At 37.6% G+C, this 19,824-nt stretch overlaps 1 protein-coding gene across 1 annotated transcript in view; it reads right to left on the reverse strand.

Annotated features, from left to right (window-relative positions):
* The window catches only part of TAB2 (TGF-beta activated kinase 1/MAP3K7 binding protein 2), an 18,506-nt gene extending 13,547 nt beyond the window's left edge, over positions 1 to 4,959 (reverse strand). The window contains 1 exon segment of the mRNA XM_009076769.1: positions 4,769 to 4,959. Within this exon segment, the coding sequence (XP_009075017.1) occupies positions 4,769 to 4,870 (102 nt within the window). The 5' untranslated portion in view covers positions 4,871 to 4,959.
* Positions 4,960 to 19,824: the final 14,865 nt, after the last annotated feature.

The following is a 19,824-nucleotide window of genomic DNA, read 5'->3' on the forward strand; positions in this document are numbered from 1 at the left end:
AACTTCAGCAGAAAATAAAAATCAAAAGACATGTTTATTTTAAATGTTTTCCCAAACACTTCAATACCAGCTATGTATTACTCCCTGCTGAAAACTGAATCTTATGCAGGGAAGAAACATGCTGACCCAGGGAGCTGTACATGATTTCAGAAGAAATATAAAAATTCAGTTGATACAAATGCAGCAGGATTACTCTTTTGCAAGATGAAACTATTAATGGAAAACCCAGGGGACATTTCTATTTTCATTTTAAACCACTGCTTGCAAAGCTTTTAAATACTTAAATTTGTGCGAAGTTACTTTATAAAACCTGTAATAGGATGACTTAGAACAGAAACCGCAACGCAGCCAATTTGCTTTTTAAGAACACACCGGAAGCAAACTGCTAATCCCTCTTCTCTTTTTCCATATGTTTAGTAATACTGTACTCTGATCTTCCCAGTTTAGTTTCCTACATAAGGACTTTTAGGATAGAGTGAACATGCACCAGTGGCGTAATTTCTTAATATTATGCTCTATGTACATCACTTTTTTTACAGAACCTCCTGCCCATGCCCCCCCATGAAATAAAGGTTAATCTTTTCAGCCACAAGAGCACCTGTTCAGGCCCAGATGTTACTGAAACACAGAAGCAGCACATAGAAACAGTTACGATAAAAAAATGCAAGTGATCAAGGAAAAGAACTGCATATGCTAAGTAGTAACATTATCAGTTCCATAACAACACAAGCAAGATAAATCAATCCATGCTACATGCTTTCTATTGAGTTATTTTTGTTAAACTAGCAGTGTTTCTCATCCTTCAGCCAAGATAAGGGGTGACAGTGTTGTACAGACATAGCAAGAGTGTCTCTACCTTACAGATTTACAATAGGAAAAAAAGAAAATAGAAGTGGGAGAGGGATGACAATGCTAAGCTCCACCCACAAAACCAAAACTGTATTCATGCAGGCCAGATGCAGTTCTTAAACCTTAAAAAAACCCCACCCATAAACCTTTTGAATTAACAGGATTCCCTAAAGGCTAACAAGGCAACTGTAGTATGTAAGGATTGTTGCAGAAAAGTCTGGAGAGATATGAAAACGGGTCAAATTGAAGGTATGCATATTGGCTCTAGTTTGGAATAAGCACCAAAGGGACGAAGTAATCAAAGGAAGTTAGTAGTGAAGAAGGGAAACACACAGACAGAACAGTGGGTAAGAAGAGATAAGAACAAAAAGCCTTGTATTTGTTGCAAAGGAGAAAAAGGAGCCAGAAAAGGGAAAAAGATAGGATGCCACATAAAAACAAGCTAGGAAGATCTTAAAGGCAGATTTTGCATGAACTTCAGTGAATTAAAATTATTAACAGAAAGGCCAAAAATACCAAACCAAAAAGGAACAGGCCAAGCTTGCAAGGCCCTTACATTCAGCTTGAATGCATTTCTTTGGACAATTTTTTTCTTTTTTAAGACTGCATCCAATCAATTCCAAAATTTCAGTGACGTCAATGAGAAAATTGGAGAACTCAAGGGGGAAACAGGGGCACATGGAACCCCTGGCATCTTCTGGCTGGCAGAGGCAGAGTTTCAACCGCTTCTAGCTCTTTATAGATCAGAGAACCGGTTGATGGCAGAACTGAGCATATTCCAGCAAAACAATACCCCTCATCTTATCTCTGCCCATGTCCCAATTGAGTTTAAAATGTTGGCACCCTGAAAGAGAAAGAAAAAAAAAGAAAGAATAAGAATGTTGGAGGAAAATGAGGAAGCAAGGAGAGGACGTAGACTTGAAGAGCAGGTAATTACAGAATGCTCCAGACACAAAAAATAGAACAACAGGGAACAATGTCCACAGACTGCAGGCACTGCAGTGACTCCTTTGAGGAGAATGGGAGAGCTGAATGCAGGAAGCTTGTTGGGAGGAACAGGGGGATACAAAACTTTTTAGGAACATTCAATGCTGTCAAGCCCACAACTTTTTACTCCCTAGATTAAGCAGGCTTAATTTTCATCCTGTTAGATCTTTGGTGGTCCTCTGGTTTTAGAATGCTATATATGTTTAGACATTTCAACAGTGGGCTATTTACCTCGAGGCATTTGCAGACTCTCTATTTTTAATTTTTTCATTATAAGCATATAATGCTATAAACCTGGATTTAAAAACAAGCTCTAAGTGTTTGGCTAAAAAGAATTCAAAGAGGAGGACTGAAGTAACTGCAGGATATTCTGGGATATTGGATAATTCCTAGTTTAAAAATAACTTCACCCTGACACATGATGCCTGCACATCAGGTATTGTGGGGCAAGGCAACACACCATTTCTTATACCAGATTATGACCAAGTACTTGCCTTTGCCCTACACCATAGTTACTGTCTTTATTGGAAATTCCTTCCATTATGCTCAACTGCAAGGTGGCAGAAATCATGATTCAGATACTGTTTCAGCAGTATTGCAAACCTGTGCACAACTTTCAAATTCTGCTTTTCAATCTTTCCCACCAGTCCAATGACAAAATTTGCTGGTTTAAAAAAGTCATGTTAGGTTAGCTTTTTTAACAACCAGAAAAAAAACCCCAAACCAAAAAGCCCTACTATCTCAGAGTAGCAAAGCCAGAAGTTGAGTCAGAGACACCAGAGCTCGCAAAATCTCAAAAAACCACGGAAATGACAATATTTTGTTGGTGAAGCTTAGCTCTCAGTTAACAACAAAAAAGGGCGGCTTTTTAGTGTAACAGATTAGTGTAACAATACTACACACATGGAATGATAATTACTCTACAGTGTTCTTGAAAGAGCTTCTTAGGAAAGCTGACACTTTCTCAAAACCTAAAGCATCCTCCCACAAATCTGCCAAAGTATGGGATGTACAGGATCTTTTCTTCAGTTAAGGCTCTTCTTAGAAAAAAAAATTTCCACTGTATTCAATGCTATGAAGACTGCAGAGTCTCCCTAGAGACAAGAATTAGCTTCAAATTTATGAAAAATTACATGCAAAAGGTGATCACTGATGCATTCACTGTCAAGTCCATTGACCTTGCTCAGCAAGCAGTTCTTGTGTTTGAAGAACTGTACTTGTAGTGTAAATATTGGATTAGTCCTACTGAACACTAATATAAAAATAGCAGTGTACAATCCTGAGAACAAATACACTCAATTTATAATCTGGGTCAGTTTCCTCTTCAGCTAAATTATAAAGAAGAGGTTGGAGAAAGCCTGAATCCTCATGAGGCCTGAGCAGAACTTTGCCTTCTTGTAAATCAAAACAATTCTCTCTAAGAACTGCACTTTTCACAGCTTTTGACTCTAGTAAGAATGGAGAGTCATGAGAAAGTCTTGAAAATATGAATGTTAAATTGTCAGTCACACTTCTACTCCCAAGAGCAGGAACACTATTTGGATGCATGTGTGTGTGAGTACATATACATATGTAAGTATACACATATATGTATTTCACAAATGAAAATACATATAAAAAGCAAGACAAACAATTATGATATAAAGACTGTTGAATCATAGCCAAGCATGTCCTAGTCATAGTCCAGAGACAGTTATCTTCTGGGAACCCATGACCCATCATTTTTCCACTCAAGTTGTGTATCCTGATGATCAGTATGAATATGCAAATAATTGTTTTATTATCCAGAGTACTCAAAGGCAGAATATCTTAGATAATGAAAAAAAAATAAAAATCAATCAGTACGGATGCTTTGGAATCTCTGGAAAATGCACAGCAAACATGTTTAAGCAACATAGTTAAGTAAGTCTATCAGCATTTGTTAATGCCAGGCATTCAGGTGTCCCGACTGGGTTTTGGATGGGCATATTGATTTATCTGCTCAAGTAGCTCACGTGACGTTATAGAGCAGAAGTTGACATAAAATATGGGCAAGTATTCTGATAGTGGCAGCACTGAAAACAGATAGCTGTGGGTAGAAGTTGAGAATATACAGTCCATAGCCTTAGCACTAACCGCATAGCCAGACAAAAATGCTTTGTTATTTTTAAGCCCAAGAGAAATCCATTAATTAGCTACATGAACTCCAAAGCTACAGCAAAACAAATTAAGCCCATCTGGCAGCCAAAACCCTGGCAAACACTGGGCAGAGGCACACCAGTGCATCACACCCACTGAGGCCTAACACAGTGGGTGCAGCTGATGGAGGCTGACTCAGACACCGGGGTGCACCCACAGCACACTCCCAGGCTCCCTGCTGCAGAGTATACCTAAGGACACCAGTGCTGGCTCTCCAGGCCAAGGGAGCTGGCAGTGGAAAGCATTGGGGCCAATCTGCATGCAGGCAAGGGCAAGGGCCCACTAATTACCTTGAAGCCTGATGGGGACCAGGTAGCAAAGTTGCTTCTGGATCTGCCCTAACCCTCCAATAAAAAAAACAACTTAAAATGCAGTATTTTGTAGCATTGCCTTAAATTGCCCCGCTAGACTCAAGCAGTCTTTGCATCTCTCCTTGTGCCACAGTCAGTTTTGTCTCTTGAGATGGCCAAAAGGCATGAGCATACTGACTGGTGAGACAGTAGTCTCCATGCACACACTGATACTGAATTAGAGGCTGGTTTACTCTGGGCCACCCCTGACTAGACCTGGAAAAAAAAGAGAGGCCAATTTAACACTTTGCTTGCTGTGCAACGTAAAGAAATAGATGTGCATAGTTGTCTCATTCATGAAGAAAAATAGAAAGAAAAACATCTGCTTTCAAAGCAGACACCCATACAGAATGCTTAAAATAAACAACACTGCTTACTCATACAGTCACTAACAGGACACTGACCTGTAACATGCATCTGGATACAACACCTTCAGGTACCTCAGGAAACTTCTGTCGCAGGTCATGTAAAACCTCAATGTCAATTTGCTGGCTTCCTTGGGCCATTCGTATATTGCCTGGTCAGGATTGTTTTTCAACAGGCAGTTTTAGGCCTTAGTAAAGGGAGTACTCATCTCTTCTGTCCCAGCATTTTCTGGAAGAGAAAGGAAAGCCTTAAGACACTGAAAGCAGGTACTTTTGATGTAACAAAAAACCACCCCACAAAACCTCAAAGCACATGCACAAAATCCCTTTCCATTTATGAAATCTAAGTCTGTATTTTATGTTGTTTTCCCAGCAACATCTCTAACTGTCCTTCATGCCCTCATAACTTTGAAAATTGCTCATTTATAGACACATCTCTGCTATATAATGCTATACTGACATTATAGAATACACTAAAAAAAATAATTGATTTATCAAAGGATTAAAATCAGTGGGTTTAAAACCAGCATTTTTACTTATTTAAAACACAAACATGAAGAAATCCACATTAAACACAGGAAGATAGTGTTCATAGCTTTTGAATCTACATACACTTTTACCTTCACCATCACTGTTTTTGTTTGCTGACAGGAAATTGTGCCTAGAAATGCAGTGTTTCTAAGTTTCAGAATTCACTAGCAATAGTATACTTGGTTTTCACCTAACATACTTCTGAATATTCTGACACTATGACTAGAAGGAAATAACCCTGTAACAACTCAGGTTTCTTCAACTAGTTCTGTTTCTCCTTTTAAGGGAATTATGAAGAGTTATGAATAAGATTATATCACCCAAACCACATTTATAAGAATTATTTGTCCAGACCACATGATATCTACAAGCTTTTAACGAGAGGAATTTCTACCAATTGAGCTTGGAAGAATGCATCTGTGTTAAGCAACGGAATGGTATTTTCTCCACATCAACTAATATTACAAATATATGCGATCACATGGTTAAATAAAAACCCCAAAGTGGTCAACTTCAGCACACATTCACCCTTAAATTAGCAAATCTCATTCAAACTCCTCTCTGAATTTTATTCTCTGTCTCCATGGCAGTGGTAAAGCAATTAAGTTACTCAATCCGTGCCCTCACTAAAAACACACCCCTGTTGTTTCTTCAGTGGTTTACAATGCAAGACTAATCTGAGCAGCGACAACACATTATTGATCTTACACTTTCTTTTAAGCAACTCCTAAGAAAAACCCCATTCAAATTACGCAATTAAACAATCAAACACATTATCAATAACTGTACTGCAATACTTCTCTTAGTAACATTCAAATCTGACAAGATCACAGCAATTCCACAAAAGCAGAGGATTCTAACAAGTAAACTGGTTTATCTTAGTTCAGCAGCAAAGGCCATTTTCCCACCCCCTTGTACTGAACAGTCCATAAAACTTCCTGCTAAATAGTTAACCCCTTTCTCAATCCTCCTATGATCTTTTTTTCCAATTTCTCTAACCTACATTAAAGCAATCCCTCTCACAATACACTTTTTATTATCAGAACCGTAAATTCTAGGATCACCATCTCAAGTTCCCTGTACAGTACTAAAAAACTTATATTTCCTTTTTGTGTAAATGATACCAGATTGGCAAAAAAGCACCTTCACAGTTGTTACAGCAAAAACTCCATGGAAGGAGATGAATGCATCTAAAAACCCCACAGAGAATGGATCAAAAACCATTTTTTCAAGCAATGAGAAAGTCCCACATCATGATCCTGTTACCTCCTTTCAATAAAATATTTTGCATTCTAGCTCATTTTTCATTGTCTATAGTCTTGATAAAACACAATGACCACAATTTCCATTTATTATTCCAGAACACCAAAGCATTGTAATGACCACCTTAAAATTCAAAGAATTGCTATAGAGAAGCTTTCCTGCATCTTCATGAGGCATAAAATGACTTATGGGGCATCATCCAATGCTTGCAAAGTCCAATTATTTGTTGATAGCATGTAAAACTTGGGAAACCGGTAATTTTTATTTCACTATTCTACTTTTAAGTTTTGGGAGCGTAACACCAAGAAGATGTATGTAGATAGTGCAGAAAGAGCTAGAATTAACATCTGCGCTATCAATTTTCTGAAGTTACTATGAAATTTTTGTATGTGTCAACATGGTGGGACACATTTACTGTAGTATGGGAGAAAATGAATCCAATAGGTTCTGCTCCTACTATCTTCAATCACAGAAATATACTACAACACATACACAAATATAGACAATGAAAACAGGCAACTAATATGGCTTTACTGACAATGTAACATATGGAAAATGTACTTATATCATATGAGTCTGAAGGTCTCAGTCCAATCAACACTTAAAACAGAAAAACCTATAGCAGAGCACAAAGATACAAAGAAGTTATTAAACTTGAATTAACCTCAGGGGTATCTGAAGTAGCAGGTCATGAGGCCTCATGAGGCCTCTCTGCTAAAGACAGATTAAAAGGTTTCTTCCCCAATTCTTGATGCTGCAAACAAACTACAAAAAGGATTTGATACCCATTTCTAGAGGAAAGCTTCAAGGAACTCAAGGCTACTCTGAGGGACGCATGCCCAAGGAACAGACATGGAGCACTGCTGTCAGCCATGGAACTTCAGGATGCCGCAGCAGGACATCCAGGATATTGTTATAAAGTTATATATACCAGTGGAAAATAAAAGGCACAAATGGAAGAGTGAACAGCCAAGACTGCCAGCAAATAGACCACAGAAGAAAAGGGTAGCAGCAGGAGGTAAGGGAAACTGCTGGCAGCAACATTTTTATTTCATTCAGAGACCTGGGCATAACATAGGCAATACAGCATTACAGAAGTAAACAGAAAAATCTATTCAATAAATTCATTATCAGAAGGAGGAAAATCCAGCAATGTTGATTCAGAGAAAGTGTTCTCCCCAAAATCATTAATATCAGTTTCATTACAAAGGATAACTTTAAATACTGGAGTGCAATACAATATAAAGTTATTTTTGTAGTAATGTCCATTTACTAATCCCTTTACACACTGGTTTTAGCTTTTTTAAAAAAAAAAAACCCCAACACTTCAGTTTGACTTTCTAATGTTCAAGAGAGACATGCACAACAGAATCCTAGTGCTCATTTATGCCAGAAATACTAAGTAACCGGAAGAATTAATTAGCTGTGTTCCTTTAAAGCCTACTGGCATGATCCCCAGACAACTTAAAAGGCCTGGCAATTGGAACATAATGGAGCTCCTGTTGAAGCTGTATTCTGTGAAAACTATTGAAACCAAAGTAAACAATGTGTCATCTCCCAAAGGTCACTCAGAACTATGAGACAAAATAAACTGCCTCTCTTGTTTATTAAAAAATTCAAAGACGACTTAATGTGAAATACGATTCAGATGCCAAATACTAGGCCGTTATAATGCTGGACCAACTGCTGGCTAATAAATAATTTTTAAAGTCTCCTTTCTTCTGACAGAGCACATGTTCAACATATCACAGACAATTCTTCAATACAAACCTTAACTTAGCATCACATTGACTTTTCACAAAACACAGAGCAAGTATTCTTCAGAGTAAATTGTGCCAAAATGGATTTTATGAAATAATTATACCTGACAAAATCTAAACAAAGTTGACAGTCTAGAATGTTATCTGCACTTCTTGTTCACTACTTATCTTTCCTGACCGCAAGTTCACATACAGCATGTGCCATAAGAAATATCAAAGGTAATTGCGTAAATATTAACACAACCACTGTATTGAATAATTCCAGTTGAAGTTATGATGCACTCATAATGACTGAAGTCCAACTTGTGGTCAGCTACCACACTGCAAACAGTCTTAGTGAGCTCAAGTAATTGGCTTCTGGAAATGTGCAGAGCACTGCCACAGTAACCAGTGTGCCCTTCACCTTCCCCAAACTCAATTCAATGCAACCTTATACAACCCTTTATACTTCAGCTACATCTAATACGTAAATTGTTCGCGTTTTTCTTAGTTTTAATCTCATCTCATCCCACCTGTGTTTTACTCACATAGCTAAAATGCTATAAAAGTAACTTATCCAGAAGTTTATTTTAGAAATATGGTTACAAATGTTTCTTAAGAAAAAGCTGTGAATGCAGAAACAAGAGGACAATTCCTTGCAGCATTAATGGTGAAGATTATAGGCACTGTGTATAAAAGGCTGCTGCAATGACAGCAAAGCAGATGCAGCAAGCTGCAGTGCAAGCCCGGCAGAGGCTGCTAAAGTACCTGTTGAGATTAGCAGCCAAGGGATTTCTTGCATTTCTTTTGATGACTCCAAGAGGTGACAAAAGGCAGCAGAAACAGACAAGCAATTACAAGATAACTGAAAAAAACTCCAAACCCAGCAAAACTCAAAAAACCAAACCATCCAGCCCTTCTACCTTTATCTCAGGTTCCTTCAGCGGGACTAAGTCGCTCTCCAATTCACCCAAACTACGCAGCTATGCATTGGATAACGCAAAAAAGGAAAATTGTCTTCTCCCCTCCTAACTCCGTACTTTCTTGAGCAGTACCTTCCCCCATGTATTTAGCTACTCTTTTCCTGATATCTTAACCAAACACCTATCCAAGCACCAAGCCAACAAAGATCAAAACAACCTTCTATGTGCCCTTTTTTCAGCCAGACCTAATTCTGATGTTTCATTCAACATTGCTAATTGAGCCGAAGGCCAATCTTAGGTCACCTTCCATTGAGGATTTCTTTACACTGAAAGGCTCAAATGATAAAGCATGGCGGATACTAATATTGTTAGCATTTCTTTCAGCTTTCTTTCAAAAATACCATCTCCAGTCTACAAGACCAGTAATCACATTATAAGCTTACGAGTCTATCCACAGAATACTTCCTTCCAAGTGGGACCTCATTCTTGTTTCAGTAACAAGCACTGCAAGCTTATTGCCAGTTTATACTTAATTCTTATGTGTTAACACTTTCCTCAGCATTATGTCAGGACTATATTTTTGTACCCTGACTGCTGGGGGGGGGGGGGAATGTAAAAAAATAATCAGATGATAAATGCCATATTCTTCTCTTGCAACCTATCTCTCCAACCTCTTACATAGCAGTTTCCACACTTATTAGTCCTTCCTCACGTACAACTGCATGTTCTTGTTAAACATGAGACTACGAACTCCCATGGTATGTGCCCAGCAAATGGAGAGAAAAAAATAACATCAAGAGATATCATTGCATGTAAGGCCAACTTTCCTTAAAGAAATGGATTCTGAGCTACATGAAGGACTGCACAGTTTTCCCTATGTCATCACAACAGCAGGAGAAAAAAAAAAAACCCAAGAATAATAAAATCGAAATTGTATGATTCTCTGGGAAATTACAATACAAAAGACATTTAGAAATTAAACAGTAATAAACAATGAAATTGACTTCTTCCCCACCTAACCATGGCAGACTCTTTCTGAATGCTACAGGGAGTCAAATACCAGGCAGCCTGAGCACACACTTCTTTTCTTAAAAGCAAAATTTAGAGTAATTTTGTAAGAGAGAAAAATATAGAAACAAGAACATTCTACCATAGAGTCCCATATTCTTTCTGCAAAAGACATTAAGTGAAATGACAGAACATGAAAGCTTACACTAACATCACTAATGCTTTAAATACATACTTTAAAAGTAAGAGTGTGAGAACTGGACGATGGAAACAGGATTATTAAATATTCCTAGTAGAATTTAATTGTTCTAATATATTACTCAGCTTTTCCATGGCTAATTTGAACCATTTCGGCAGTGCTTCAACAGTATATCTCTACTCAAAGAACAATATTATCAAAACCACAAGTTAAACTCCACTCACTACCATCCATCTCCTAAATAAATACAAAAGTAAGAAATTTAGTCCATCACAGCTTTCCCTCTCACTCTCAACCTACTAAAGAGTGATATTTCTTTTCAACTATTTGCCAGATCTCTACTCTGCACTGTTCTGAATCCAAACAAGAACACAAAGGAGGATATAAACCCAATTTCATTGCAGGACCTTAAAACTGGAAAAATGCAATTGGAAATAAGCATGACTAAGAGTTCTCCCCAAACACATTATTGAATTGGACTAAACCAAAATACTCCCATGAAACAAGTAAAGATAAGCAAGATCAGAGAAAAATGGTAAACTCTGCAATGTTTCAAAGAAACAATCTGTTGCTACGGAAAATTTATGTTAAGTGACCATACGTGGAAGCAATTCCTACCTTGATGCAAGAGTTGGTATTTTTTCTTTCTTCAAATTCATTACAAATAGCAATTTCCAGAAATAAACTTTAACACATTTTATAATATCTTTGAAACTCCTGGCCTGAATAACAATGTACTATAATGGATTCCATAGCAAAAGTGTGCACATATAAAACATTTAAAAAGATTTAATCTATCAGGTATTTCCTTGGAAACTATGAGCAGTTATACAATTTCTTTTTCACAGAAAATTAGTTAGTTGTGGTTGTACTTTTTTTCATGTCAAGCAAATAAAAAGATAGGGTTTTGTTTTGTTGGACTGTGAATTATTTTAATTTTTGCTAGGTCAGTCATGCTAATGTACACATTAAGGGATTCTATTAATGGATTTTACATAAATTTGGTTTGGATTTTTTTTCTTCTTCCCTTAGAGAATTAAAAACAAGGCCACCTTCCTTGACTGCCAGCCATTCTGTGGCTTGTACCAAAGCATAGCTGACCTTTTCATAGCTCAGCAGCATGTTGGCAAACCTCATATATGAGCACCATAAAAATGAGGTTTCTCAGATCACAATAAATAATTCCTCAGGAATATGGTTTCATTAGAGAAAAATCTATCACAACAGTTATCAAGTTTTACTGTTAGAGTTGACAGTTTGACATGTATTTTTTGCACAGCAGGCTAACAAAAGATCTGGATTGGAAAGCTCTGAAATTTGCAAAAAGGATTTTAATTCATTTTTCTGGAGATGAAATAGATGTGAGGAAAGAAAAACACCTTTAAGGCAGCTGAGAGGGCATTTTCATTCTTTCTATGTTTATTCTCCAGGGCACACCCAACTGTTTGAGCGCAATACTTCTCATGTTCTCTCCTGTCCACACAGTTCTCACAAAACTGCCAAAAGCTCTATAACACAAGTTAACCTTCTGGTGGGGAAGAGAACATACTAGACCTTCCCATACCAAACTGATCTCATCGAATTCAAAGGCAAAGGTCACAAGGAGAAAATCCTAGTTATGCTTGTTTTCATTTGCATTCCCTCATAAATGCAGTGAAAGTGCAATTAATCACTATCAAATAACCAGTGATGCACTGGGTATTTACATGAATCTGAAATTAGGGCCACAGCCCATTAAGTTACACTGGAAATACATGTGAAAATGAAAGCCAAGACTACTGAATGCTGTTTTTTTTTTAAATACAGTACTTGGTGAAACTCTAAAATCTCAGAATCTTATAAATCTATCTTGATGAAACATATTTGTCACCTCATGTATGTGTCTTGCAGCATCTGCTTCGTGGCAACTGTAGGATGTCACACAGAAATGAAATGGACAAAGCAAAAATTGCATTGTGTTACTCAGTCAGGGTATTTTTGTCATTTACACTAATGAACTGTACAGTAACTCTAAGTTCTGCCTATATTAAGATTCCAGTATTAACATTCTTCATGGAAATCTTAACCAGGTAATCAAATCTCTCTACCTGTAAGTAGATTTATTCCCTTCTTTTCTATGCATCTACGTATTTGCTTCCATTTGTCAGCTTCTCAAGGAATGAAAAATCCATTATTAATTCAGGGGAAGTTCAAGCAGCAAGTAGTAACCTTCATATCCCCAATTATGATTGCACCATGCCTCTTCTGCAGATTAACAATGAGAAAGCTGTGTATTCCAACATTTTTTTCCCCTCTTCTATATCCTCAAGTTTCTACTATGGCTGCAGCACAAAGCTTTCATAAAGATAAACCTCTATGAACTCCCTGGAGTCTACTGTCAAATGTAGGTATTGCTATTTTGAAGAGTATGCATCATTTCCAGTGCAACTGTTCTGACAGTTGGAGGAAGAAAAAAAAACTGTAGACCAAAAAAAATGCCCATCAGAGAAAGGCAGGAAAAACAATGACCAGTCTTTATTAAAAAGTATTGAAAAAATAGAAAACAGTTACACAGTCTACAGTTTAAATCTAACTAGGTGCTATCATCTCTCACAGATTCTCTGATTACAATGTGCACTAAGAACATAAATATCCTACTGAGCCAGAAAGAGAGTTATTTTAGGTCAGTGGGTCAGTGTTGTCTGCAACAGGGGCAGCAAAAAGCAATATACAGGAAGAACAGGTAAGTCTGAGCCTTTTTGCAGCACATTCCTCTCATTTTATCTGTATACACAACAGTGTGACTGAAGAAATTAGACAGCAGCCACCCTGTCTATTCTCTTTACAGACCTGTTGATGACATTCATCAAATTCCTTTTCTTAACCTACTGAAATCACCTGCTCCACCAATACCCCATGACAAAGAATTCCCTAAGTTTACTACTCTGTACTTTACAAATGATAATTAAAAAAAAACCCAACCAAATATTTTCCTCAGACTCTTTCTAACTTCTTGTCCTATAAGCACTGAGTGCGACACAGTTTTAAGGCTGCAGGATTTAGTGAGTTACAGTTCTGTATTCATCATTTGTACAGTTCACCATTCACTGCATGAATTTGCAAGCTTCACTCCTAAGTCCCCCTATAAGGCTCACCTCTCCAAACTGCTAGGTCTGCCTTTTAAGAGCCTCCCTGGAAGGCAAGAGCTGTTGTCTTGATTAAATAAATAAATAAATAAATAAAATCCCACCACCTTCTGTAATGCCAATATATGCTCCCTGAAATACAGGGACTGTAGCCCTGAGCACTCAAGAGAGATGACCAGGGCATTACACAGGAACAAAGCAACACTTTCTGATGATACCAAATACCTCTGCTTACTCTTTCATCTGCTGTGGAACATTGCATCAATAGTAACTGTCAGGTACCCATGATCTCTCTTCTGATTTGTAATGAGAGTTATGAATGTAGTACCAGTAAGCATCACTAGGCCTATTACACACCACAAGACTAAATACTGGAACTTTTATAATCTGTTCCTATCCCTCTCTCCCACCTATGCTTTTCCTTCTCTGTATCTACTTCCCTAAACATTATTAGCCGCAAAAGTTTCAAACATTTTCCACTGTTTTATTACTATTTAGCTTGTTGAATAGGAGATAGCTTGGTAAAAGCTGCAACAGAAAGAAGAGTCAGTCACAGCCAAAGTCCATGGTGCCTCAGAGTCAGAAAAGTGTTAAGCTTGTGATACAAAGCCTGTTGTACATGGTGGGTGAGATCACAGTAATAAGTAGGATAACAACAAATTGGAAGTGTTACTTTGTTCATTGCTGTCATGACTTTAATCATTACACACAGAGCAATTCTAAAAGTTTGCTCAGAGCAGTTTCTAGAGTTCCAGTTTTTATATCTGCCCACTCCAAATCTGAACAAAGTCTTCCTTGAAGAAGTTGCCCCCTAAAAGCTGTAGATGTTCAGGGAACTTGCCAGTAACCTACTGCCAACAGCAGCAATAAAATGGATGTGAATGACAAGTTCATTCAATAGCTTCAGGAACTTCTACAATAGCTAACTCTGGGCCAATGTGGACTACCCTGTAGGCTAAGTACACAGAAGCCCATCTCAAAACCTCTTGGCTCTTGATAGTATGAAACCACATTCCAATTAGGCCTGAACTGCAGAGCTTGCAGACGTCTGGCTCCACCACTGAAAACCACAGTCCAGCATGACCCACTGCTTCAGAGCTGTCAATCTGAACTCCAGAGAGACTAGTCCCTTAGCAGTTTCACTGAATACAGGTAAGATTCAGTTTACTCTTCTTAAAGTTTAAAAATCCAACTAAATGAAACAGACATCTGATGAAAAGAGAATCATGACTTATAGCAAGCTAGGCATCTTGCAGTAGTTTTTGACAGCGATTTCTCAGTTTAAAACCAAAACAAGACAGTGCACACACTAGATATCACACCTTTCAGCAAGAGACTGATGTACATGATTACTACCTTATGAGCCACCATGGGACATCACTGCACAGCAGGTAGCACATAGGAAAAGCATGATGCTTTTTGTTCTTAAAAGGTCACACAACATGGAATATCTCAGGATCCCTCAGTATAAACCTCTATTCAAAATGATACATAAACCATTTCCTTTTAGAAGACAGAAATATGACTCAGAAAAATAAATTTAGATGGAAACAGTTTGAAACTGAATTTAACCAAGCACAGAGACAATCAAACGCACATAGAAACCCTCAAGTAAAGAACAACTGCTGGGTTTCATGCTGAGGAGCCAGCTGATTCTGTGAAATAAGGTGTTTATGCCTTAACATACAACCACTAGTGAACACCCTTGATTACACCATTGCTACAAAGTTTCTCACAAATCAAAGCTATGAAGAGCTTGTTAGTTCACATACCTTAGTCTCCTTCTAAAGAGAACACCTAGAAGTGTCATCACTTCAATTCAGAGCTTATTAAGAGCACTGTTAACACTACAGCTTCTCAGTGACTTGCAAGACTGTATCAGAGAGACACTTCAAACTCAACTGGTTTGAAACCAAAATAACTCTCAGATTTAGCCATGGGAAAAAAATTTTACATCTTCAATTTCATTACTATATTACCAACTTAAAGATGAAAGAATGCAAAAGGATGAAGAAATGCTAAGATATGTGCATAGTGACCTACAATTGTCAATTGTAAAATTATCCTGTTGCCACATTTCCCCAACAGGAGAAAGTCTGAGTGAACTTTGTGCCCTTTTAATATGTTCCCACTAACAGTATTATTGTATTTCTTCAAGATTCATAGGAGAACATAAACAAGACAAGACCTGTTGTGCCATGTTTTAGCAGCTTGCCAGGTAGTTCAATTTCTGATATGTATTTTGAGTTATACTGTTCACAGCAGGAAGCTCTGGAAAGCCTCTGTATCCAGGCAAATAGCTGAACCTCAGCAATTCAATACAGAAGCCAACAACAGCATTACAAATCTCAGAGCTTCCATTATGTAACCCAGTCTTACAGCGGATTTGCTTGTAACTACCTTGGTATTTGATAGACTTATTTCTATGTTTCATAGCCATACTGAAGCAAGTACCCCTAAAAAATGCTAAGAAGTTCCATTATCCTACAACTGTAAGCCAGAAATGAAGCTAATCAGTAACAAGGGACACGAGAGTATTTTAGGAAGAACATTCCAGAATCCAAGTATCTCCATAATTGCCCATACCTATAGACAAACACCTCTGAAGAAGAGGTAATAATGTTAAACTAGAAGAGCATATACTTAGATAGGACATAAGGAAGTAATTCTTTGTGATGCGGGTGGTGAGACACTGGAGCAGGCTGCCCAGAGAAGTTGTGGGTTAGACAGAGCTTTGAGCAACCTGAACCTCTGAAAGGTTTCCCTGCCCACAGCAGGGGGCTTGCATTTAGATGATTTTTACAGGCCCCTTCAGACCTAAAGCATTCTGTATCAGTGGTGTCCAAACCAATGATAACTGGAACTCTTTTAATGCATTGGAACTGGATGCAGTTAAGCAATGCCTTAATTACAATAACATGATGTTGCTGAAGTCAGGCTGCATAGCAAGCTGCATGCATACAATTACATTAAGAAAAACATTCACAAAAATCCCAGTGCAACAAGGTATGCTAATTGTTTTCTTATTCACATGATATGCTGTGTCCTTTTTTCTAATATTTGCATTACATTTTTCCTTAAGAGGAAAATGGCTTTCTTATAATATTGGCCTAAAATGTTCTTATAGCACACCTAGAGTATCAAAAATGGTATTTTCTGAAACAAAAAAGCTCACCCCACATAGTTTAAGAACTACGATGTAGCTTTCTTGCTGCTTTGACTGAACACAATATATGGGAAAGAACTGTAAGATACATGCATCTCTTTCTTAGGCACAGATAATGTAAAGGCTATTTCCTGGCTTTATGAGGAAGTTTTTTTTCTAATCATTTCCCTGATCTTGTTGAACCAGTCTCTTTTCTTTACTTTTTAAACTTAAATTTCTATATTCTTAGCCGTGCAAGCCCAGCCTAGACAACGATTCACTTTGACACAACCTGGCCACTGCAACATGGCCCAGAAAGACAGTCATGCCCACTGTCAGCAAACCAAGTTACAGCAAGCAAAATCTGCAAGTCCTACTCAAACAAAACCCAGTTCTCAAATGTTCTTATGACTATATAAAGACACACAGTACACATTTTAAGTTCAGGACTAGCAGCACCCTTGACACTCTCTCCAGTTCTTCAAAACTCAAATCAAAACATCTATGTTCTTATTTGGAGATGTTCACCTTTGCCAAGTATGGTCTTTTAATTTTTTTCCTGTCTCCTTTTAGTCTCTTGAATCTGACTAAACCAGGTAAGTAGGTAACTCCAGCTGTGGCTCAGACAAGCAGATGCAACAAATTCAAAAAGTGTTAGTATAGCCCTATACAAGTTACCAGTAAGAGTGGCAAGAGGTTGCCTAAAAGGTTGACAGATCAATCCTCTCACTGAGGATGAAAGTATAACTATAAGGGTCTAGGGGAACATGAAGAATATAAAACTAACTTTTGCCATAAGCAGAAGCTTATGAAAATTCCAGGTCCGGAAAACTGATTTGCAGCAAACTACCACCACTGCTTTAAGACTTAAATGAATCTTGTTTTCTTTGTAATGTTCCTAGAATAGAGCCAACAAGTCAAGAGATTTCTCCATTCTTCATTTATTCTATTGCTCTAAGGCTTGTTACTACTGCAGCAAGAGCAACACTAATCCTAATGTTTTTGAACGCAGTTGTCATGGCACAGAGCCAAAACTTCCTCAGGCCACGGAGAGAAACATATTTTACTAAGTTTCTAACTCAGCCAATGAGATACAATAAACATTTCACACAGCAAAAGAGGTCTCCAGCTTGAGGAAGTCTCATTACCAAATTTGAAAAATGAGCTTCTGACAATAGGCATATTAGAATAACAACAATAAAAACCCCATTTAAAATTCTCATTTCCTGCTACAATAAAGGTACTATGAACAATAACATTGCTATTAATATTGCTGTTAGGTCTTTGCCCTCATAGCCGTGTTACATACTGTTCATCATAGTCTACTAAATTCAAACCAATGCAATAACTGAATCAAAGGCCTCAATAAAGCATGAATAGTTGTGATACTCTGAAGTCATAGCATGACAGCCCAACTCCAGAAACAGTACCCACTTTAAACATCTTGTTTTTAATTAAGTATTCTTCATTTTTTTCTACAAATGATCTGTAGTGTTCAACAGTTGATATATGTACTGCAGAGCAACTATATATTAATGCTGACTCAACTCAGTAAAGGCTGTAAACACACATAACATTACTTCTGAAAAAAACCAAAAAACCAAAAGCAACCCACAAACAACAAAAAAACAACCCAATACAAAGCACCGAGAAGAAGAGTAAAAAAATTAGTAACATCCCAGTTTAGCCATATGATTTGCATTCTCACACACATCACTCAAGTCCTGCCTAACGTCATGCAGTAACTCCACAGTAACACCAGGAATAGAACTGCACACTGATTTTAACACACTGGAACGCAACCAAAGAGACAATTTCTCTCTTCTTATCATACTCCAGCTCATTCATCATCTTTCTTTTGTACTGCACTAGGCAAAACACTACACTTCTGAACTGTATCATCTTCCAAACAGTCTTAGCAATGCAGTCTCTTTGCTGATCTCATTTTAAAATATAGCAGCAAATCTAACTTGTGAAATAACAAGAATTTTTCCAGGTCATAGGGTCAGAATCTCTGACTCTCCATATGCTAAGCAGGCACTTAAAAGAAGAACACTAACATTTTACAAAAATTTATAGCAAGGGCTGTGTGAGCACTAGTAAACATGCACAAAAAAACCCCATTCAGCTTGCTGAAGTCACATTCATGCAGCATTTCACCGTGATTCATAGATTACTTCAAGAATTCCTGGTTTATACAAAACACCACTCAAAAGAAAAGTGAAAAATTCCTGAGCAGTAAACTGGCTTTAAAGGATTATCTGCTTAGAGAAAAGCAAAAAAACAGCAAGGGTAGCTTGAGCAATAGTCTTTTGAGCAAGTCTGTAAGCTATTACAAGTTACAAACTCTATGATTCAAGAGCAAAACAAATCCCTCACCTATCATCTTCAGTGCTCTTTCCTATACAGTATAAACAGCTATCTGTATGTCAAAATGTGCATTATATGCCACACAAGTGTAGTCCGAAGCTCTGGTAGTAGGATTTGTGATCCCATTTACATGAAAGCCATTGCACAAAGCATTAAGATGGATCACCAAACAACCCACAGCTGTGTGCACTGCACTAGAAGAGGAAGGAACAAGCTGGTTTACTTCTTCCTAACTGTCATGTATAGCCACAACACACAACTTCCTCCTAGCAGTCATATATAGTTCTCACCACACAAGTTTTTGCTTTTCAAGCCACTGAATTCACATCCACAGCTTCACTACTACAAAAATCCTTTCAACCAAGTTTCAATGAAGATGTAAATGAAGTTTAAGTTGCTTGACTTGTATTCGTAACTCAGTGTCATTAATTAACCGGTCAATTAAGATTACACTGTGTAACTGTCACTCCTGATACATCAAAGTCTCCTAATGAAACACTAATATAAAAATCATCCCTATGTGTAATGTAATTAGATTCATACCAGATATGGCATGATGGCTAGGACAAGAGGCACATAGCACAGGCTGAGGTCCAGGTTCTCTCAAGGGTAAGATGCTGCTTTTCTCTCCATTAGTACCAGGGCTGGCACCTTTCCTTTCTCCCTTGAGCAAGTACTTGGATGAAAAAATTATATTACTTATTCAGAACACACTTTAGTCTATTTAATAATCCCATTTTTGGGGGGGGCTAGGTTAATTTTAACCAGTTTCCTAGCCTTGTTCATCACTCT

The sequence above is a fragment of the Acanthisitta chloris genome, unplaced genomic scaffold, assembly GCF_000695815.1.
Source record: "Acanthisitta chloris isolate BGI_N310 unplaced genomic scaffold, ASM69581v1 scaffold32266, whole genome shotgun sequence".
Lineage (NCBI taxonomy): Eukaryota > Metazoa > Chordata > Aves > Passeriformes > Acanthisittidae > Acanthisitta > Acanthisitta chloris.